This window comes from Arvicola amphibius, chromosome 12 (assembly GCF_903992535.2).
Source record: "Arvicola amphibius chromosome 12, mArvAmp1.2, whole genome shotgun sequence".
Classification (NCBI taxonomy): Eukaryota; Metazoa; Chordata; class Mammalia; order Rodentia; family Cricetidae; genus Arvicola; species Arvicola amphibius.
This window is the reverse complement of record NC_052058.2, coordinates 115,576,643-115,600,798: the sequence shown is the minus strand read 5'-3', so window position 1 is coordinate 115,600,798 and position 24,156 is coordinate 115,576,643. Positions and strand designations below refer to the sequence as shown.

The window sequence follows — 24,156 nt, the reverse complement described above, 5'->3', positions numbered from 1 at the left end:
GCCAGACTGCTCTGGGCCCCAAATAAATCACAGAAACCTCAAGGCTGTTTCCCACTTTCTCTTTCACTAGATTGTGTAACTGAATTTATATTGAGGTCTTTGATCCACTTGGACTTAAGTTTTGTGCATGGGGATAGATATGGATCTATTTGCATTTGTCTACATGCTGACATCAGTTATGCTAGCACCATTTGTTAAACATGCTTTTTTTCTTTCCATTATATAATTTTGGCTTATTCATAGAAAATCAGATGTCTATAGTTGTGTGGTTTTAGGTCAGGGTCTTCAGTTCAGTTTAACCAAACTCAAGGCAGTTTGTGCCATCTCAAAATTAATCTTCTCTGAATTCCTGGGACAATAGGAAGTGTGGACACTTGGGTCTTACTTCTCTGCCTCATTTATGGAATGTCTGTAATGTCTGTAATGTCTGTAATGATTTCAGCCACAATAAGGCTGACATTTCCAGGTTCTAGGATCATGCATGTGTGAACAAGCCCTCAGACAGAAGTGCCTAATGGCCCATGACCCACATACATTGTGGCTGTATCATCCACATATGACTCAGCTAAGCCCTTGTGTGCATGTGTGAGCCCAACCATCTGTGTATAAGGTAGCTGCAACAACCCCCTGTGTACATGTGCTAGGCAGCTTTTAAAAGCTGGACACACCAATCTCTCTGTCTGTCTCTCTCTGTCTCTCTCTGTGTTTCTCTCCGTGTCTCTCTGTCTGTCTCTGTCTCTCTCTCTCTCTCTCTCTCTCTCTCTCTCTCTCTCTCTCTCTCTCTCTGCACACTGACTTCCCCAGGCCTGTGCACACCTCCTCTAATCAACTCCTAAGTGGGTTTGTTGCATGTTCCGTGTTTCCTTCTCACTTGCACCAGGTAATTTCACTGTCATCATTTATACCTCTTTGTTCCCATTGGGATGTTTTTTGGAGATCCACTGACCATTTTTAATCAGTTATGGCTACAGAACTATAATGTTGGCAATAGAGCTGGAAGAATAAGGCTATTAGCTGTGCCTGATGTTTCCACAGAGCCTGGATAGTGAAATGAAACAGCCAGATACTCCAGGAAGTGGCCAGCAACCCAGCTTTCCCAGGTCCCCCAAAGATGATTGATGACCCCAGGTTGGCAGGAAGCTGTCTTGAGAACGTGACATCCTCATTCCCAAATTACTTGCTACCTTTTTCTAACTCGTTGCCTTTTTTATAATAAATAAAAAGTTGTTCTGACAAGATATGTCCTCAGCTGCAGCAACTAAAGAGCACCTGCTGTGTACATTCACTACATTCCCTTTTAAAAGGGCCTTGCCCACCTCCCATCTCACTCTTTCTCTTCCTCTCTCTTTGTTTCTCTCTCTCCCTCTCTCTCTTCTCATCTACTGCTCCTGACCCACTGAGGCTGGTCTCCCCCTCCTTTCCTCTTTTTACATTCCCATTCCCCTAATAAAAATCCCTCCACATAAACTCTATTGTGTGGCATCTTTCACACAGCACTTTTTAAATTACAACATTTACATCCTTAGCCATCAAGGAAATGCAAATCAAAATGACAGAGATTCCATCATACACCTGTCAGAAGGGTTAAGATCAAAAACAAGGGACAGCTCATGTTGGAGAGAATGTGGAGCAAGGGAAACACTCCTCCATTGCTGGTGGGAGTTCAAACTTGCACAGCCATTTTGGAAGTCAGTGCAGTGGTTTCTCAGAAAACTGGGAACTAGTCTATGACAAGACTCAGCTACACCACTCTTGGGCATATACCCAAAGGGTGTGCAATCATACCACAAGGAAACTTGCTCAGCTATGTTCATAGCAGCTTTATTTCTAATAACCAGAACCTATAAACAACCTAGAGGTCCCTTGACCAAGGAATGGATAAAGAAAATGTGGTACATTTACACAATGGAGTATTACTTAGTCATTAAAAACAATGACCCAGTAAATTTGAAGACAAATGTATAAAACTAGAAAAAAAATCATCCTGAGTGAGACAACCCAAACCCATAAAGGCAAACATGGTATATAATCACTCATAAGTGAATATTAGCTATAAAATAAAGGACAACTATGCTACAACCCACAGCCCCAGAGAGACTAGATAACAAGAAAGGCCCAAGTAGGGAAATGTATGGATATCACTGGAGAAAGGAAATAGAAGAGATCTCCTGGGTTAACATGGGGAGGGTGGGGATTAGAACTTGAAGGATCAGGCTAGGAGTGGATGGAGGAGAAAGGGTACTGAAAGGGATGACAGGAAGGGTGGGCATTTGGGGGTTAAGTAGAAACCTGTTAAAAAGAAAACTTCAACAAATCTACAAGGATGATCCCAGCTAAGACTCCTAGCAATATCAGACACATAGCCTGAACTGGCCATCTCCTATGGCCAGGCAAGACTTCAAGTAGAGGAAGCAGGAAACCAACCCAGCCACATAACCTTCAAAGTACAATCTGCCCTGCCTATGGGATGTGCTGAGATTGGTGCCTAGCCCAGTTGTCATCAGAGAAGCTTCATCCAGCAACTGATGAATACAGAAGAAGACCCATAGCCAAATGCAGGGAGCCAATTTGCCGGTAGCCATCACAAGACGGCGCCAAGCCCCTGCAGCGTCGTGTAAACAACTCCATATTAGGCAAGGCTCTAGACAGAACCTCCCGCAGGCGCGACCCGTGTCCATTCCCCCTATATAAGCAGCTGCCGCTTAGTCCACGGGGCCCCTCACTTCCTGCTCTCCCTTTAACCAAGAGGCTCCAATAAAGCGTGATTTGAGAAGAATCCTCAACTCAGTGGTTGTTCTTCCCTGCTGGTCAGGGGGGTTTGCCACAGCCAAATACTAGGCTGAGTTCAGGAAACCCTGCAAAAGAAGGAAAAGGGAATTATAGAAGCCTGGGGGTGGTCAAGAAAACCACAGGAAAATTTATAGAATCATCCCTGGCTCATAGGTGCTTACAGAACCTGAACTGACAACCAGGGAGCTTCCACAGGACTGGCCTGGGTATTTTGCATATATGTTACAGTTATGTAGCTTGGTCCTCTTATGGAACTCCTAACAGCAGGAACAGAGGCTTTCTCTGACTCTTTTACTGACTTTTGGAACCTCACTTCTCATAAGGGATTAGGCTTTAGTGACTCAAGCTCATAAAACATGAATGTGAGGGTCCAGAAGTCAAGCCCTGAAGTAGGGAAACCTTCAAGCTACAGCAGGAGTTCCTATGGAGAAATCTTCAGGGATCTGAACTCACACAGCAAATCTCAAGGATAAGGAGGCAGAGGTCCCAATGAAAGCAGTCAGTCAAGGAAACCCTAGCCATGCCAAGAATGTTTGTCTTTGCTCTCTGGATACTCCTTCTGTGGGCCAACCTGTTATGGTAAAAGTAAAACGCCATAGGTCCCTTCCCACTCCTGACCCCCATCCACAAAGGCAAGTGGATCTTCCTTCCACTTCCAGCCTGAGCTTTCTCTTCCATTTCTCTCCCGAAAAAGCAGTTTCTGCCTCTCTCCATTTTCCCCACTTCTCCTCTTCCCGCTCCTCTCTCTCTTCTTCCCCCTTCTCTCCTTTCCCCTTCCCCTTTCCCCTCCATAACCCACTAAGTAGATATCTAACCTCACTCTGCATGGTGTGCCTATCCGTCTCTGTCTCTCACCAACAGCAGCGCCTGGTGGGACTGGCTGACCCTATGAGGTCTCTCACCCACCACACAGCTCCCTGCCTGGGACCTGCTACCCCTCATGACCCTCTGCCTGCTGCTGACCCTTGCAAAATGGTGCTGTTTTATTTTTACCATTACACCAGCCTCAGAGGTTATCAGCAGCTAAACTAAGGGCACTAGTTGGTAAAGAACTGAAACCTGCAACCTGGGATGGGGATGTGAGGGAGGACCCTACTGAAGCTGAGAACTCTTGAACCTTCAAATTCTCAAGGGTTTGTACCCCTTGAAGCCGTCTCTTCACCTTCAACAGATGAATTAACACCTCTAGCCCCTGAAATATTGCCTTTTTCACCTTTGACTAAGGAAATTAATCTTTCACTGTCTGCTGAACGAGCAGGGACTCTCTCTGAAGGAAATGCCAGACAAGACATACTGAAGTCCCTCAAGACCCACCAATAGTTACCTCTAGACCTATAATCAGACTTGAGGCTAATAAGCACACTCCTAGAGGGAAGGAAGAAAGTGTGATCCATGAGGAGGTGTGCTATACTTCAAAGAAGTTTATGAGTTTGTTAATTCATTCTATCTGAAGTCTCATGAATATGTGTGTGGATGGATTTTTTGAGTGTGGGGCAATAGTGGAAGGAACATAAACCTGGACTAGGCTGAGTTTCTTGATATGGGCCCTCTGAGTGGAGAGTCTAGGTTTAATATGGGAACTCACATGGCTTAAAAAAGATGTGTCAAAAGTTTGTTGAATGGTAGCCTAGACACATTTGTCAAAACGGCTGTCAAAAAGGAGTTGGAGATGCCTGATATCCTTTGGATTGCTGGATAGTTTTATGTCAACTTGTCACAATAACTAAAGTCATCTGAGAGGAAAGAACCTCAACAGAAAAAAATGCTCCCATAATATCAGTGTAATGGTCTGTCCTATCTCTTCAAGAGACAAGACATGCCCACTCCTTCCCTCATGCACCAAGACAAGCTGATCTTCAGCTTCCAGCCTGAGTTCCTTCCTTTTCCATCTCTTCCCCAAGAGGCAGCTTCTGCCTTGCTCCATTCTCCCCTACTTTTCCCTGTCTGTCTGTCTCTCTCTCTCTCTCTCTCTCTCTCTCTCTCTCTCTCTCTCTCTCTCTCTCTCTCTCTCTCCCTCTCCCTCTCCCTCTCTCCCTCTCCCTCTCCCTCTCTCCCTCTCCCTCTCCCTCTCCCTCCCTCTCCCTCCCTCTCCCTCTCCTCCCTTTCTTTCTCTTTCTCCCTCTTTCCTTCCATAAATATCCCAACCTTACTCTGGATGGCATGCCTATCCACATCTCTGTCTCTCACCTGTCACTTTGTGTCTCCCTGCCTGAAACCAGCTGCCTTCAGGGGCCTGCGGCATGGTCTCATGGCATGCCCATCTGTCTGTCTCTCCTTGTAGCCTGCTGTAGCCACTCGAGGAACTGCACCATCCCTACCTAGGACTGGCTGCTTTGGGGACCCGCTGCCCACTGCCTGCTGCCACATGGCCTGCTGCCATCGTTTGGGGTCCTGCAGCATTTCTGCCACTGCAGCCACCGGGCATCCTGCAACATTTTTATTTAATCCATTACAGTCGGGCTTTAGGCAAGTCTGTGGGGCATTTTCTTAAGTGATGGATCTATACCTGGGCTGGTGGTCCTGAGTTCTGTCAGAGAGCGGGCTCTAATGATATTCTGATATACTCATAGGTCAGTGCCTTATCTGTAAGACCCAGCCATGACAAGTTAAATAGAGGTCTGAGTCTCAGTAGTTTACCCTAAGGCAATGTCTGGTTCTAAGAAAGACCACAAACTGAGACTACCCAGATACCACCCATGAACAGACCAACCAAAGAAAATTCCTAACACTCCAATTGTTGTAGAATCACCTGCCAGCACACACCCATTACTTTTCACCAGAACACCCCTAGACAAATGTCAGCCAATCAGTTGTTCTGAACCTTAGAAATACCTCACCCTGACCTTTGTTATTATAAAAAAACCGAACCCTAACTGAGCTCAGGGCTCTCCCATCATTCCAAGTTTGCGAACTTATGTAAGAATAAAGTCTCTTAGCCAGGTGGTGGTGGCACACGCCTTTAATCCCAGCAGAGGCAGGTGGATCTCTGAGTTCAAGGCCAGCCTGGTCTACAAGAGCTAGATTCAGGATAGGCTCTATAAACTACAGGGAAACACTGTCTCGAAAAACAAACAAAACAAAACAAAACAAAAAAGAATAAAGTCTCTTTGCTTTTACATACAAACTCAGTCTCATTGTTGGTTTCTGAGGGACTTTGTGGATCTGAGCATAGCATTATCCAGGCATCATCAGAGAGGCTTTCTCTGCAGATGATGAGAACAGATGGTGAGACCCACAGTCAGACATTATGCAGAGAGAGTCTGTGGGAAGTGTCCATTAAATCCCTCTCCCCAGAGCTCAGGGAATCCTGTAAAGATTGTAAGAACCAGAGGGGATGGGGGACACCAGGAGAACAAGGACCTCTGAGTCAGCTTAGCAAGGTTCATATGAGCTCATAGAGACATAAATAGCAAGCACAGGGTCTACATGGATCTGCACCAGGTCCTCTGTGTATATATTACAGCTATTAGCTTAGAGTTTTGTTGTTGTTAAATATTATGTTTCAATTTTTATTTTTTTTTGTTTTACATACCAACCTCAGTTCCCCCTCCCTCCTCTTTTCCCATCCCAACCCCCCCTTTCCATCTCCTATCCACTTCTCAGAAAGGGTAAGGCCTCCCTCAGGGAGTCAAACAAGTCTGGCAAACAATGTTGAGGCAGGGCCAAACCCCTTTCCCCCATCAAGGCTCAGCAAGGTATCCCACTGTTAACTTGGAATTTTTATGGGACTCCTGACTGTGAGAACAAGTGGGACTCTCACTCTTATGCCTGATCTTGGAACTCTTTTCCTCCTGTTGGGTTGCTGTATCCAACTCCAATATGATAGTTTTTGCTTCATCTTATTATATTTTCTCTTGTCATATTTGGTTATTTCTTAGAAACCTATTCTTTTCTAGTGAGAGTCAGAGAAGGATTTGGCCCAGAGGGAAGAAGAGATGGGGAGAAACTGGGAAGAGTAGAGGGAGAAGAAACTAGCAAGCAGGCTGAGCAAATTTTATGGAGCAAGCCACTAAGTAGCACCCCTCCATGCCCTCCACATCAGTTCCTGCCTCCAAGTTCTGGCCCTGTTTGAGTTCCTATTCTGGCTTCCTTCAGTGATGGACTACAGTGTGGAAGTATAAGCCAAATAAACCCTTTCCTCCACAACTTGCCTTTTAATCATAATGTTTTGTCACAGCAATAAAAATTCTAAGCTGCTCAGATTAATGATTAAGGAATGTTTAAGCTCAAGAAAATTGCAATGGTAGAGTGAATGCATTGTGTAAAACCTAATCCTTCACAATGGGAAGGCCCAGAAGACATGTCTTTCACTAATCCTATAAGACAGAAAATAGTGAGGGGGCACCAGCACATTTGAAGAATTTTTGTTACCCTTTCCTTATGCCAGACCTTAGGACTAGAGATGCTACTACTCAGTTGGATGAATTCAGTGCTATGGGTTTTTATTGGGTATTGAGGTAGCAGGGGCCAGGTGACAGCACTCAATCACCAAAGGCAAAGGGATTGAAGGTATCATGATGGACAAGCATAGACAAAGCAATGCTCATAATGGCCTAAGCCACAATGATCAACAGGGTGAATTTTATGGTGGCGTGACTCATATGGCCCTTTGATATCAGCTAGTCAATCATGGTGTTTCCAGGCATAGGATAGATAAGAAGTCTATTTCGTTTTTGTTGGCTCTGTATACGTGGAAACATTCTTGGACAATAAAAGAAAAGCTATATTGGCTCATGACAGAAAGGAATCTTGGCTAGGGACTCAGTTTCCAGACTTGAGCCAGTTTGTAGACCCTTTGAATGATGGAATAGTATGGAAGAACTTTGATAAAAATATCTAAAAGTTTTACTATAAGCTTTTCTCTGGTCCTTTTCCTGAAGGACCTACAGTCTTTTTACAAGGGTAATTGTAAACCGGGTGAAAGGTAACAATCAGACTTTCTGAGGTTTATTAGATACTGGCTCTGAACTGACTTATTCCAGGAGATCCCCCAAAACATTCTATCACTCCAGTTAAAGTAGGGGCTTTTGGAGGTCAGGTAATCAATGGAGTTGGTTAAAAACCAACTCGTAGTAGGTCCAGTCTGTCCCTGAACTCATCCTGTGGTTATTTTCCCAGTCCCATAATGTATAATTGGGATATCTGTACTTAGAATTTGGCAGAATTCTCATACTGTTTCCTTGACCTTTGGAGGGAGAGTTATTATGGTTGGAAAGGCTAAACAGAAGCCTTAAGAGTTGTGTCTGCCAAGAAAAATAGTGAATCAAAACCAGTATTGCATCCCTAGAGGAATGAGTCACCATCAAGGACTTGAAAGATGCAGGGGTGGTGGCTCCCACCACCTCTCACTTTAACTCTCCCTTCTGGTCAGTGCAGCAGGTAGATCGTGGTGAATGAGAGTTGACTATCAAAAATTCAATCAAGTAGTGACTCACTTTGCAGCTGTTGTACCAGATGTGGTATCCTTACATGAGCAAATTAACACATCTTCTGGTACATGATGTGCACCTATTGATCTAGGAAATGCCTTTTTCTCAGTACTTGCCTTAAGAATCACCAGTAGCAATTTGCTTTCAGTTGGCAAGGCCAGCAGTAGACATTTGCAGTTCTATGTCAAGGATATATTCATTCTCTTGCCCTGTGTCATAACTCAGTTAGAAGGGATCTAGATCATTCATTCCTTCTACACAATATCATATTGATGCCCCATTTTAAAGTCGTTGTGCTAATTGGACCAAGTGTGAAAGAGATAGCTACCATTTTGGGCTTGTTGGTAACACATAAGCATATCAAAGGATGAAATAAATCCAAATAAAATTCAAGGGTCTTCTACCTCAGTGAAATGTTCATGAGTCCAGTGGGGTGGAACATGCAGAGGCATTTCTTCTAAGGTGAAGAATAAGTTATTGCACCTGGCCATTCTCACCACCAAGAAAGAAGAGCGACATTTAGTCATCCTATTTGAATTCTGGAGACAGAACTTTTCTCACCTGAGTTTGCTATTTTGTCCAAATACCACAAGACTCCCAAAGTTGCTAGCTTTGAGTGAAGCCTGGAACAGAGTGAAGAAGGCTCTTCAACAAGTCCAGGCTGCTGTACAGGCTACTCTATCACTTGAACAATGTGGTACTTGAGGTGTCAGTGGCAGATAAGGATGCCGTTTGGAGCCTTTGGTAGGCCCCTCTAGGTGAATTACATCAGAGATCTTTAGAATTTGGGAACAAAGCTCTACCATCATTTGCAGACCACTATTCTCCCTTTATGAGTCATCTCTTGCCCTGCTATGGGGCCTATGTGGAAACTGAATATTTAATGGTGGGCTACCAAGTTACCATGCAACCTGGGCTGTCTTTCATGATCTGTGTGTTATCTGATCTGCCAAGTCACTGCACAGCAGCAATCCAGCATCAAATGGAAGTGATGTTTACATGATTGGGCCTGAGCAGGTCCTGAAAGTACAAACAAGTTACATGAAGAAGTTTCTCAAATGCCTGTTGTTTCAACTCCCATTAAAACACCATTTGCCACCAAGAATGCACCTCTAGTGTCATAGGTGTGCCCTATGATCTGTTGACTGAGAAAGAGAGGATTTGGACCTGGTTTACTGATAGCTCTGCATGTGTAGGCACCACCCAAAAGTGGACAGCTGCAACTTTACAGACCCTTCCTGGGACAATGCTGAAAGACACTGGTGAAGGGAAATCTTCACAGTAGGCAGAACTTTGGGCAGTACAGTTTTTGGAGAAAAAGAAGGCCAGATGTGTGTTGTTTCCAAGTGGATAAAAGATGTAAAGATATGTATGTCTTATGTAAATGTTCATCAAAAGGTGACCTAAGTTGAAGAGGAGTTCAGTAATCAAGGATGACCCATTCTGTGACAGCCAATCTCTTTCCCCGGATATTCTTGTCATTCCCCAGTGGGACCATGATCAAAATGGACATGGTGACAGAAATGGGGGATTATGCATGAGTTTGACAACATGACTACCATCCACCAAGGCTGACCTGGCTATAACCACTGCTGCCAACAATATAGACCAACATTGAGCCCCAGATATAGCACCATTCCCTGTGGTGACCAGCCAGTGTTCCAGTGGCAGTCCAATTACATTGGACACTTTCTCTGTGGAAAGAACTTTGTCCTTATTGAGTAGATACTTATTCATGTTATAGATTTGTCTTTCCTGTACATAATGCTTTGACTAAAACCACCATCCGTGGATTTAAAGAATGTCTTATCCAACATGATGGTACTCTGCACAGTATTGTTTCTGACCAAGGAACTCACTTCACAGCCATAGAAGTGCGACAGTGGGCCCAAGATCATGGAATCCATGGTTTTACCATGTCCCCACCATCCATAAGCAGTAGGCCTAACAGAATGAAAGAATGGCCTTTTGCAGACACACTTGCCATGTCAATTAGGGGACAGCAGTGTGGGTAGCTGGGGCAGTGTTCTCCAGAAGGTGGCATACACTTTGAATCAGTGTTTAATACTTGGTATGATTTCTCCCATACGGTAGCCTGTAAGTCATTCTAATAAATTCTGTCTATCTCTCTTTAGAGAGATTTCATCTATAAGCTCAGTCACTTTAGAGAACACTAACTAATACAGAAGGGGATTAGTGAAAGGAGAAAGGAGAAATAGGAGAAGGTAATAGGGAAGTGGATTGGAAAAGTTATCACTAAGTTGTACTTGGCTATGGTGTGTTCACAAAGGTATGACTGCAGACACATGCCATATGAGAAGGAAAATGTTAGTCTAAAACACTTCATTTTGTAGACTCAACGGAAACTAGTAAAGTTTTAAACACTTGAACACAGAGATTGGCACTCAGGGGTAAGTTTGCCCCTGTCCTTCCCTGAGGCCTGTCAGAGCTACTCAGGAGCTTCCTCCTCATGAAGCTCTGGTAGCCCCAGATACAACCACACACAGCAGGTGTCTGAAACACAGATGCTTCCTCTCTTGTGGTTCAAAAGGTTGGAAATCTAAAGTCAGGTTCCTTGGATGCTAAGCAACATGTTACATGGGTGACTGTCCCTTGCTATAGAGATTTGAATTGATATGGATCTTGGTTTATTGATAAAAATTTACGGTCAAATTTGTTATTTGTATATTTCTGTTCTTGATTAAGGTGTTGTGTTTATACAGCTCATTTTAAAAGACATAATTAAGAAATACAACCTAATAGAGAGTCATTTATAATAGTCAAGTTTGTAGTCAATGTTAGATTTTCTAGATGTACAGAGATATATTTCAGGTGGATAGGCATTCTTCAAACTGCGGCGAACCCCCCTGCCCAGCAGGGAAGAACAACCACCGAGTGGAGGATTCTTCTCAAATCACGCTTTATTGGAGCCTCTTGGTTAAGGGGAGAGCTGAAAGCGAGGGGCCCCGAGCACTAAACGGCAGCCACTTATATAGGGAGAGTGGACACGGGTAGTGCCTGCGGGAGGTTCTGTCTAGAGCCTTGCCTAATATGGAGTTGTTTACTCGGCGCTGCAGGGGCTCAGCGCCATCTTGTGATGGTGGCTGGCAAATCGGCTCCCTGCATCAAACCTTTCAAAGACTACAGAATGTTGCATTGAAAATGTTTTAAGAACTTAGACTTTTCATGACAATGAGACACATCTGTTCCTGGCAGTACCAATCTAGTTTCAAGAGGAAAATGGGCACTGAAGAGGCTCCTTATGGAGTTTGCTAGCCATTTGGGCAAGAAACTGCTCTTGCCTAGACTGTTTGATGTTATGCTGTATGAACTGGAGATGCAGGACCCACAGAGAAATGACGGTTGAACTTGCCTAAAGGTGAGATGACCCTTCAGGATTCCTGCTTCATGGAAGAGTCTTCTAGGCATTCTATAGGACACAGAAGAAAGTGACAAACTGCCAATATAGGCGGAACTGTCTTTGAAATTTCCTGCTTCATGGAAAAGTCTACCAGATACTATGAGCCTGTAGCCTGAAGATAGATGCCCCAACGGTACAGAACAACTTTGGGTGACTGTCCAGGTAGTGAGATGTCTCTGTCAATTCTAAAGTTTTGGAAATTGCTTACAATGTACTTCCTGTTTACTTAGATAATATTATATTTTATGGGGTCTTTGATGGAGTTGAAAAATAGATAGTTATAATTATAGTTTTCCTTAGTTATGATAAAAGATAAAGTAGATATAAATACTGTAACTGTAATTCTGTTTTGTTATATGTAATTTTATTATGTTAAAGTTAAAACCTTTCTTTTAAACAGAAAAGGGGAAGTGATGTGGGATTTCCCTCTGTATGCTGTGAATACCGTGGATTAATAAAGAAACTGTCTTAGACCTACACAGGGCAGAATATAGGTAGATGGGGAAAACTAAATTGAATGCTGGGAGAAAGAAGGCAGAGACAAGAGAAGCCATGTAGCCCTTCTGGAGACAGATGCCAGAACTGTACCCAGTAAGCCACAGCCTTATGACAATACACAGATTAATTTAAAATGTAAGAGTTAGCCAGAAATATGCTTAAGCTATTGGTGAAACAGTATTTCAAAAAAAAATATGGTTTCTGTGTAATTATTTCAGGTCTGAGCAGCTGGGAACAAATGAGTGACCTCTTACAACAGTCCCTGAAGAGGTCAGAAGGACTGTCCACCCTTGCTTTTCCACTCAGTGGAGGTCATTGCCATCCTTGTCCCCTCTCCATCACTCACATCTCTGCCTCTGGGGTCACATGGCTTCAACCCTGAATCAGCTTTTACCTAAGAGAAACACTTGTGATTGGATCTGAAGGCCATAGACAATGCAGGATGGTCCCTAGTGGGCAAAGTCCTTCACTTAGTCACATCTACCAAGACCATTCACAGGAGAAAGGAAACTTTTATAGGTCCCAGGCAAAGGGGCTTTGAGTTTCTTTGGGCTGAGCTAGCCTGTGGCCATCTCTCCAGGATGATTGCCTGTCTGAACCAGCCTCCTTAATAATCTTTGTTTTCTTCCTCCTGGACATATCATGGGTCTCCTTGTACACACAAAGAAGGTTTAGGTAGCAGTAAGTTCTTACTCCTGAAAAAGGCTGTATAGATGGTGAAATATTACATGCCGTGAGACAACATCTAAAGCAGGTATTCACTGCATACTAAGGACTCTTAATTAAACAATTTATAAACAAACAGAAACAATTCAAAATTTAGAATATAAGATCCTACTCAACAACAAAGAGAGAACTACATATAAAAATTGCAGCATGCTTAACCCTATACAGGCCATCTATACCACTCTCTATCTTTAGGCTCAGGAATCATTGCAGAAGGAAGAGTGGAAAGAATGTAAGAGCCAGAGGCAGTGGATGACTACAAGCAAGCAGCATCCTTGGCTCACACCAGAGATATTGCACATATGAACTCATAGTGGTTGCCATCCACTATAGCATGCATAAGACTTGTGAAAACCCAAGCCAGACCAGTTCCCAGCATGGAGAGGAGAGGTGAGCATGAAACCCCGCCCCCTAGTTGAAGAGCTATTGGCAACTGACAGCTGCTGGGATAGGGAGAGTCAGATTTTAAGGATGTGGCTCCTGGTAGGTTGACCACACCCTAGTAGGAGGTTACAAACCCAAGAGTATAGGGGTCACATAAACTGGAATCAATGGGTTTTATTTAAAATGTCCAGCTCAGCCGGGCGGTGGTGGCGCACGCCTTTAATCCCAGCACTCGGGAGGCAGAGGATCTCTGTGAGTTCGAGACCAGCCTGGTCTACAAGAGCTAGTTCCAGGACAGGCTCTAAAGCTGCAGAGAAACCCTGTCTCGAAAAAACAAAAAAAAACAAAAAACAATAAAATAAAATAAAATAAAATAAAATGTCCAGCTCTGCAATGCCCACAGCTCACTGTGTGCTTCCTGGAAAAGTGAGAGTACAAACACAAGAGATGGCTCCTTTTCATCAGAGATCTTCCTCCTAAGGAGACACCTTAAATTGACACCCCTGTACCCGATCCACCTCAGTGCTGGAGGAAGTCCCTCAGAACTTGCTTGTTAACATCCTCTATTCCTCCCTCCCTTCCTTTATTCCATCCTCCCTTCCTAGCTCCCTCCACCCACCCATCATTCTCCCCTTTCTTTTTGTGTATATATGTGTGTGCATATGTCTGTGTCTTATGCATGCAGTGTTCATGCACAAGTGTGGGTGTGAGGGCCAAGGTTGATGTCTTCCTTAACTACTCTCTGCCTCATTAAAATATTTTTAAGATTTACTATTTAATCTATGTGTATGAGTGTTTTGCCTGGGTGTAAATGTGTACAGGCCAGAAGAGGATGTCAAATCCCTTGGAACTGGAGTTATGCATGACTGTGAGACACCACATGGGTGCTGGGACTTAATCCTGGGTCCTCTGCAAGAGTAGTAAGTGCTTTAAACTGCTGAGCCACCTTTCCAGTTCCTCCCCTCAGTTTTTGAGACGGTGTCTCACCGAATCTGGAGATGACCAATTCGGGTAGAATGAGTAGCAGACGTGTGCTAGGGATCCTCCCGGCTCTGCCTTCCCAACCCTGGGATTACGGACATGCAATGTCACGCTCAGATGTTTTTTTTTTTTTTTTTTTTTTTTTTGGTTTTTTCGAGACAGGGTTTCTCTGTGGCTTTGGAGCCTGTCCTGGAACTAGCTCTTGTAGACCAGGCTGTTCTCGAACTCACAGAGATCCGCCTGCCTCTGCCTCCCGAGTGCTGGGATTAAAGGCGTGCGCCACCACCGCCCGGCTTCACGCTCAGATTTTTGTGTACGTGTTGTGAATCTAAATTTAGGTCCTCACGCTTTTGCGACAAAACCTCTCGCAGAGCTGTCTCCATCACTCTCCTCCTCTGTTTCTCCCTACCCGGGTCTCTCCGGCCCCTTGGCTGTCTGACTGCTGGGTTTTCATGTGTTCTCTGCAGACAGGAAGACTCAGGCCACTTGCAGTCTTTGGTTCCTCTTCTGTGAGCCACAATCTGTTGATTTTCTTCAGCTTTCTCAATTTCTAGAAAGTTGTGCCTGCGTCTCCCTCCCTTTGTTCACTCTCAGCCATCCATCGGGATGCCACTGCCCCGACTGCTGTTTCTGTTCTGGGTCTGCGAGTGGGCACCTGGAAACCACTTTCTTCTCCCTAAGGTGTCCACGGTTACCTATGAGACATACAAGCTGGAACTGAAGTCCAGCCTAGTGAAAGTGCAGGAGGGTCTGTGTGTTCTCGTGCCCTGCACATTCTTTGAACAGTCTGGGAACCGAAGCTCAGACATGGTCTTTGGCTACTGGTTCAGAGCAGGGGCAAATACAGACCATGATTTGCCCGTGGCTACAAACAACCCAAATCAACCGGTGAAGAATCAGGGTCAGTTCCATCTCGCCGGGGACCCAAGGAACAATGATTGCTCTCTGGACATCAGAGATGTGCAGAGGACCTACAGCGGTTCTTACTTCTTCAGGATGGAAAAAGACTCCTTAAAGTGGAATTACTATATGGATCAGCTCTCTGTGCAAGTGACAGGTAAAGTACTCTGGCCAGAAAGGAAGCTCATGGGTGTCACAGAGCAGAGCTAGGATTCCAGCCTGAGAGTCACTGGGGAAGGAGGAGAGTAACAGAGGATTTGGGTGAGAGCCTGTGTCTCTCCATGGCTGTACTCCCTCATCCTGATCCTGCGTGTCTTTCTTGCCTCACCAGCCCTCACTCACATCCCCAACATCGACATTCCACAAACGCTGGAGCTTGGCCTTCCTACCAATGTGACGTGCTCTGTGCCATGGGCCTGTGAGCGGGGGACGCCTCCCATCTTCTCCTGGATGACAACTGCCCTCGCATCTCTGGGCCCCAGGGCCACCCTCTCCTCAGTGCTGACCCTCACACCCAGGTTCCAGGACCATGGCACCAACCTTATCTGCCAAGTGGCCTTCCCTGGAGTCGGTGTGACTGTTCAAAAAACTGTCCAGATCAATGTCTCCTGTGAGTTCAACCCAGGGCTGGGATTCATGGTGACTGTGTCATAGTTAGGCTAGGGACTGAGACAGACACAGGTCCTATACCTCTCAGATTCTGTTCTTTCTGGACAGTTGTGGGGAATAGGGCTGAAACCTGAGACACTGTTTTGTTTTTGTTTTGCTAAGATACTACACAGAACGCCACAACCCATGCCCCTGGAGGAGCTGGTCCAGGTAGGGGGATTCACCTTGGGTTGGGGGAAGAGAGTCTCTTTAGTTCAGAGCAGGGTCCATCCTTCCTTATCCTGGCTGTTCTTGTAGACCAACAAGGTTCAGTTCTCAGCACCCACATGGCAGCCTGTAGCTATCTGTAACTCCAGTTCCAGAGGGGCTGATAGCCTCTTTTGTCCTCTGAGGGCACCAGGCACTCATGTGTGCACATACATACATGCAGGCAAATAAAAATATAAAAATTTTGAAAAGTTCTTATTGTGTATCCATTACTCCCATATGCAAATGTGCTCTTCAGTTCTGTAAGTCCTTGATATTTTTAACTGCAATTGTTAGTTTTGACTTTTGATGCAGAATCTTGCTATGAAACCTAAGCTGTCTTTGAACCTATGGTCCTATTGCTTCATCCTTCTGAGTAGTGAGATTATAGATAGCCACCATTCGTCTGTGATGGAAGCTTTAATTATGAAAGAAGAGAGTGATTTTTTTTTCTGAAATATTGTTGGCATCGGGATGAGTCTCAGTTCTGGGATGCAGGAAGATTTGGAGGATCAGATCTAAGTTTTATGGGGGGGTCTGGGATTAGCAGGTAAATTCAGGTCCATCTACATTTCTTCAGGGATATCAGGGCCCCTGGCAGAGGTGGTTCTCGTGGCCATTGGAGAGGCGACTATCAAATTCCTGATTCTTGGGATCTGTTTCTTCTTCCTCAGGTGAGTGCTGCTCCTGGGCCAAAGGGAGGTGTGATGAGGGCAGAGACACAGGACTGAATCTTAGATTACTAGTGCTGGAGACAAGATGCAGGTCTTAAGGGTTGGAATCCAGGCAGGGAGCTCCTGGGTACTAACCCCACCAAGCTGGAGCTGTCAAATGTGGCAGATGAGGGAGTGTATTAGTCAGAGTTGTCAAGAGAAATAGAACTGATGGAATGTAAGTACACTTACATACACACACAGAGAGAGAGAGAGAGAGAGAGAGAGAGAGAGAGAGAGAGAGAGAGAGAGAGAGAGAGAGAGAAACCGGATTTATTAGAGTGGATTACAAGTTATGGTCTCTGGTCTGACTATTTCAACAATGCCTGTCTTCTGACAGAAAGTCCAAGAGTTCAACATTTGTTCAGTCCATGAGGTTGGATGTCTCAGCTGGTCTTCAATATACACTGGCATCCCAAAGAAGTAGGCTCTGATACCCATGAAGGAATGGACTTGCCAAGCAGAGTTAGAGCAAGCAGGGAAAGGGCAAGAGCTTTCTTCTTCCATGTCTTTTTTTAGAGAGTGCCACCAGAAGAAGGTGTGGCCCAGATTGGAGGTAGATCTCCCCATCTCAAAAGATCTGGATTTAGAGTGGGCCTTTCCACCTTAAATGTGTCAATCAAGAAAAAACCCCGATAGTAGTGCCCATCCTCTTGGCTTAATTCCAACAGCCTTCACAGGAAGAAGGCTGTCTTCCAGGGCTGGGTCCTGCCATCTGAGTGTCTAGCTCCCTCTCAGCCACCCTTACAGCCCATGACTGAGTCTCAGGGGAGGTGACTGCTGTACCTGGTCCCCTTCATGCCCACACTGAAGGCTCTGGTCTCCTCACTCAGCATAAAATCCCAGAGGAAGAAAGTAGAGAGGCCAGCAACACAGGTGGACTATGCAGAAACTGCCATGGATTAGTCTCTCAGGTGAGTGATGTGGAAGCTGCCCAGCATTGGTGTCCCTCGGGACTCTTTCCTGTGATGGACCCAGTATGGCCTGGCTTTGCATGGCCACTGGTGACCTGCTACCCTCCTCCCATGGTTCTCCTGGATCAGCAGCCCCATCTCTTTCCAGAACTATCTGGGAATCTCTACTGTCGCCTCTCTGTACCCCTCACCCCATGTCCCATACTGACCCTGTTATCCACCCAACCTTGATTATCCTTGAACTTTATCTTTCCCTGGCTGCTGACTCTTTCTTACCTCCTGCCTCTGTAGCAGGGCCCCAGAACTTAGTATACCTGACTCCATAATGGGACTACCATTCAGGCCATAAAACTCAGCACATGGTCAACACCACCTACCAAAATTAAAACAAAAATCGAATCCATCAAAGTCCATAGTTCTGGGAAAGTTTCTAAAGGTGCTAATGTGGCCTCTGTAATTCTGCTTCTGCCTAACTGTTCTTGTTAACCAAAGTAAGTCAACCAAGAACAGTGTTTTGGGACTTAAAAGCTCACACTGAGAATGTCTTGGTGCTGCATTGAGATCCTGAACATTCAGTGTAGTCTCTGGTCAACTAATATAGATTTTTCTCTTAGCTTAAACCAAGTAGTCTGCTCTGGAAGGTACCCCCATAACATTTCTGGAAGTTCTACCAAGATCCCCAGAGACCAGACTTTGAGATACTGGGGGTCTTAGAGCCCCTCGAAATGAGAAAGAGTGTGGTGGCCAAAGAGCTCCTAGGGGGTACACAACCTGAGTTCCAGGTCCGCAAGACTCTCTTGGATCAGTTACTGCCTAACACTTCAGAGAAGCCGGACACCTACACTCCAAAATGAAACCAATGAGAAAGTCACCCTGCCCGTCACCAGCAGAGTTAAGTCTGCCTAAGGGGCCTTCTGTTTGGATACAGGAGAGATCAGACATGGATGCTAATCCAGTGTCTGGGAACCATGTGAGATGTCATTGGATTCCCACCATCTGTTCGGGTGTATGAATGTGTGGGGCTCACCACTGGTTGTCCTCTTTGTCTCTCTGTCTCTGTCTCTCTGTCTTCTCTACCCACTCTCTTCTAATTCTCCAATACAAAAACAGCTTCGCTATACCCCTTCCATGTAACCTGATTTTATTTGTTCTTGTTCTTCTTGTTCTTCTTTTTATTCTTATTCTTCTTGTTCTTGTTCTTGTTGTTGTTGTTGTTGTTCTTCTTCTTCTTCTTTGTCTTCTTCTCGTTCTTCTTCTTGTTGTTGTTCTTGTTCTTCTTATCTAATCTTCTCGCTCCTATCTCTTCCTTTTCCTTCTCCTCTCTCCTCCTCCTCCTCCTTCTTCTCATTCTTCTTCTTCTCGTTCTTCTCATTCTTCTTCTCGTTCTTCTTCCTCTCTCTCTCTCTCTCTCTCTCTCTCTCTCTCTGTCTCTCTCTCTCTCTCTCTTTCTCTCTCTCTCTTGGATTGGGAGGGTCTATGTGCTTCTGTCAGTTGTTTCCCTGTATTAATCAGTGGCTTTCTTTGGTGTGAGAATCCCCTGGCTTGAGACGTATGACCCTCTTGTTGTAGGCCCAAATCCTTTTGTCTCTGTTAGGTTGCCCAGAGAAATACCCCACCCCACTCCTGAAAAAACAACCTTCACCTGTCTGCCCCACTCCAGGACTGAGAGTGCTTGCTTGTTTTCCTGCTTGACTCCTGCTCAGTGTTGGTCCCTGTGGAGAGATGGAAGGAGCTGGGCCTCTCATCCAAAACACCTGCTATTTAATACACATGGAAGGAGGAAATACTTCCCCAGTGAGCATTCTCTCTGCTCTGTGCCTGCTCTAAGCAGCTCTAAAGAAGGGGGAAGTTCCCCTAGGTGAGCCCCAAGGAAAAGAGAAAGCTCTGTTCCTTTATCTTTCATGATTTATGTCTTCTTTTCAATTAGTGACCTGTATAGTTGGAAAACACCATTCTCTGAAAAAAGTAAAGAACCCAACCCTGGGCCAGGCTGGGGGATCAATGCCAGACATATTTTTCCCTTATGACCAACACTGACCAAGGAAACTTTAAACAATTTCCACTAGGTTCTTTTTAGAATAATTAAAGACAGGTGCTAAAAAGATTTCTCTCATCACCTAGTTGGCTCCAGATATTAGAAAAAACATAAAAGTTTCAAAATGTTAAAAATATAAATAGGTCCCAATTGCAGGAGGTAGCTCAAAAGGTGTTTGACAACAGACAACTGATTGAGATGAGACCTTTAGTGTAAACCAAAAGCCACTGTCACCTTCTCTGTAATGAGACTCAGTTAGACTGACAGAAACCCAGCGAAACTGTGGTGTCTTACCCTCCTAGCTGCAAGTTCTGCCTATAGTCAAAAGATACAGTGGGCTATTTCTCAGATTGAAGACAAAGATTCATGAGGTTATGGGTGGAAATCAACTTCCAGGACCGACCCAACACCAAGTTCCTAAGATTGTTCAGCTAACCAGTTCAGCTACTCCGTATACCTAATGACCCTGGAAACAAAAAGGGAAATTGCAGTCCATGTTGGCTGGCTTGGAGAGACGGGCACCCTGGTATCCTTCTAGTTACCCTGGAATACACCTCTCCTACCTGTAATGAAACCTGGGACCTCCGATTCTCATGAGTCTTATTCTTCTAGAAAATCAAGTGTACACTGTCTTAGACCTTAGCCTCCCACTGGCAGACGTGAGTCAACCATGTTTGCTTTTACATAGACAGACCTAGAGGGGTGTTACAGCAGGCAGTATACTTGAACCAGGTTGTCCCAAGGATTTAAAGACACTAAATGTATTCCTCCTTCCCTTCTGTCAGCGATTTCTTAGGAAAATAGACCATAAAGGGGCCACTGAGATGCTGCGGCAAGAGTTACAGACATTGGGCTAGAGAATACCAATTAAGAAAGCCCAGCTCCACACATAAGAGGCTGCCAATCTTGAGTCCCAGTTGAGGGCAGGCAAAGGGAGCCTGTCTCAGAGTAAGATGCTGCCATCCTTCAGATCCCAGCTCCAAAGACTGAGACAGTCTTGAGAGTTCCTAAGTGCAGCTAGTTATTTCTGCTTCTGGACGCCAGAGTCTGTGGAAATAGCAAGGGCTCTCTGTAGAAGGAAGCGGCGGGCTGCTTTCCTGCCGCCTGGCCGCTGGCTAGCTTTACACCCGAAATAATTACATGGAAACTGTATTCTTTTAAAACACTGCCTGGCCCATAGTTTCAGCCTCTTATTTGTTAATTCTCACATCTTCCTTTAACCCATATTTAGTAATCTGTGTAGCACCACGAGGTGTGGCTTACCAGGAGAGATCTTAACCTGCGTCCATCTCGGAGAGGAGAAGCATGGAGCCTCACTATGGCGACTGCCTGAAGCGTCTCCCCACTCTGCTTCCTTGTTCCCACAATTCTGTTCTGTCTACTCCGCCTACCTAATTTTCTGTCTCTTAAAGGGCCAAGGCAGTTCTTTTTATTAATAATGAAAGTAACACATAGACACTCCTCCATCAGCTCTCTTTACACACCAGCACAAAGAGGAGCACTCATTGAGCCCCAAACCTGAACTGAGACCTAACAAAAAGCATTTGAGATTTATGAAACATTCCTGATGTCTGCTACAGCCCTAGCCCTTCCAGAAGTCTCAAAAGATTTGCCATCTGTTTGCCCACAAACAAAAGACTGTAATGTCTTTTGTAATAAAGAGGTCTTAACCCACACTCTGGGGCCATGAAAACTTTGCTGTACAATGAATGGCACGAAGAACAGAGGGGCCTTCTTGATACTCTAATGACATACCCCAACCCAGTGCTGCTTGAGACTCCTTGGTAAAGAAGAAATGGACACTTCAAACCCAAAGGTTGATGGAAGACAACAGAGGGAAATAGCGTTCTCCCAGAAACAACTGGCAGGACTCTGGGACTGATCTTTATCAGGCTGCTCGCCTGAGATTCACAGAGTAGAGTTGCTCAGGCCAGCTAGGTTGTTATAGTTAGCTCAGGATGCCTCAGCCAGATTCCAGCCTTGTGCCTAAGTAGATCAAAGCCAGAGAACCCTTATACAGGAAGGGTTCTGAATGAGAGACCAATACTCTGGTATGCTCTTAGAATACTGACTTCACAGTGATCTGGCATGCTAGGGGCAGATTAAAAATACTTGCTCGTTTTTATAGAAGCCAGCTATCTTTTCTGGGTGGGTAGATGCATTCCCCACCTGGGCTGAAACTGTTCTGATTGTAAGTAGAAGCTTAAGAGCCCTTCCAAAGACTGGTTTCCGGATTTGGCCTACTCCTAGCCAATGGGACCTGACAGTGGCCTGGCTTTCAAAGCCAAAACCTCTCTGTTAATAGCTAAAGCTTTAGAAATACACTGAAAACTTCATTGTTCCTATAGAACTCAGAGTCCTGGGAAGGTAGAAAAAATAGGATGTTATAAAAAAAATAAAATTATAACGAAACTATCTTTAGAGTCCAGAGAAGGGTATATAGACCTCTTTCCTTGGCTTCAGGCCTGCTATACCCCATTAGGAAGGAATTTACCCCATGAGACATATTTGGAAGACCTCTTCCACTGCATCCCAGGCCCAGAGACCAGCAGTTGGCAGAACCCTCTAACCATTTTTTTTCTTAAGTCACAACAGAACCTCCAGTCCTCCAAAAAGTGTATTTGCTGGGCTATCCGAGAGACCCATCTGACCTCCAAGTGCCAGTTTCTCCTTGCTGAAGTCTGCTGATACTCTCTGGTTCTAGCAGGTAGCCAAAGGGGCACTGGAACCACTTAGAAATGACATTACAATGAGATTCTCTCCATTCCTGTGGCTGTGAAGGTAGCTGGCATTACACGACGGATCCATCACACCCAGGTCAAGCAAATAGAAGCCATGGACAATGATGCCAACTGGACTGTCTCTGGACTATGTACATTAAAACTAAGGTTTCATTGGGCCCCAGGCCTTTTCACTCCCTGCCCCTCTACGTCCTCCTGAGTTTTATGCTTTTTTCTATGGGTATGAAGGGTATGAGTATAGAGTTATGGTCTGACCCCCACAGGCCTTAGGCCTGGACCTAGGACTGAGAAAGACAGATACAGGATATGTATTTGCTAGTTGACTATAGGCCAGCAACCCATATTCATCTTGACTTTTGCTCACTCATCCCCACTTTGTTTGGTTGTATTGAAACAAAGCAAAGATATGGGGGATTATCTTTTGAGACAGAAATACCAAGTTTACAATTTTATGCATTCCCTAAGGCTGGGACCCTTAGGTGCCAGGAACAAAGGTGTTTCCAATTCAAAACCTGTAGTTAGAAAAACCTGAAAAATCTTTTAAAAAGATTCCAGTCTTCGGAAAACTTGGAGGATCACTCTATACCATAGGAAAGGACCCTGGGAATAGAGTTATTCATTCCCAGCCAGAAATCAGCCAGGATTGCTGGTTATGCTTAGATACCCAGCTCCCATACTATATAGGATAGGAGCTAACCAGCCTGTCAGCCCATTGAGTGACAACTCACTGTGACTGGGAACCACCCAAATTATAAGGACCTAAAAGAGACTAAAACTTGTCTACTATTCCTGAATCTTTAACCTAGGCACTTCCCTTAATTCTGACACCTGCTATTCGGCCTTGTGGGTTAGCACATCTGGACACCAGCAATATTACCAAGCCCCTGAGACTAATTGGTAGGCACATACCAATGGCTTGACTAAATGTGCCCTTTCTAATGCTTTCCAAACTAAGTGACAGGTTGATCGGGACCTAGAGGTTTTAAACAGTTCTGTTTCTGGACTAAAGCTACAGTAATATACAGTTAGATACTGAAATGGTCCCAAAAAACTGTTCCTGAGATAAAGGCAACAATAAATAGCTTTGGAAGAAACCTGTTGTTTCTATGCTAATTAATCAGGAGTAATGGAAACAAAAATCTCGCTGTGGCTGGGGGAAAAAGACTCAAAAAGAGAAGAGACACAGACAAAAACCAAATAATTGACACCAGTCTGTTCTCTTGGTTTGTTCCCTGCCCCCCTCTCGTAGCACTGGCTGGGTCTCTACTTCTGATTGGATTAACACAGGTGTCCTGCATCTTAAACTAAAATAGTATGAGTTCACACTTTGACTGAATCACTAAGACCACTGGAGAATGTAACAGGGACCTAGACCTTGGGAGGCCCTCAGACCTTATCACAGCTAACTTCTTGAGGAGTATCACTCAGGCTGTAAAATTCAGCATCATCAATACCACAGACCAAAACAAAAATAATGACCTAGTCTATCCAAGTCCATGGCTTTTGGCTTCTGTAATTCTGCTTCTGGCTAACTGTTCTTGTTAACAGGAGTGTGCCAACCCAGACCAGTGTGTCTGTGCTTCAAAGCTCACACTGGGGAAAGTTCAGTGTTACACTGGGATCGCAAATACCCAGGGTAGCTGCCATCCAGCTAATAAAGATTTTCTATTGGCTTAAACCCATGCCCAAGCAGTTTTCTCTGGTGGATACCCCAGAATACCTTTGTGTCTCCCTAGCACTAGGATATATTTGTGGATGCAACCATCACC

The 24,156-nt window shown here is 44.8% G+C and overlaps 1 protein-coding gene across 1 annotated transcript; it reads left to right on the top strand.

Annotated features, from left to right (window-relative positions):
* The first annotated feature begins 14,835 nt into the window (after window positions 1-14,835).
* Window positions 14,836-23,688, top strand: LOC119802839 (sialic acid-binding Ig-like lectin 13). The gene is made up of 6 exons (XM_038314020.1): window positions 14,836-15,286; window positions 15,461-15,739; window positions 15,901-15,948; window positions 16,565-16,658; window positions 17,531-17,611; window positions 22,233-23,688. The coding sequence occupies exons 1-5, from the start codon at window positions 14,836-14,838 to the stop codon at window positions 17,601-17,603; spliced, it is 945 nt and encodes a 314-aa protein (XP_038169948.1). The 3' UTR covers window positions 17,604-17,611; window positions 22,233-23,688.
* The last annotated feature ends 468 nt before the right edge of the window (window positions 23,689-24,156 follow it).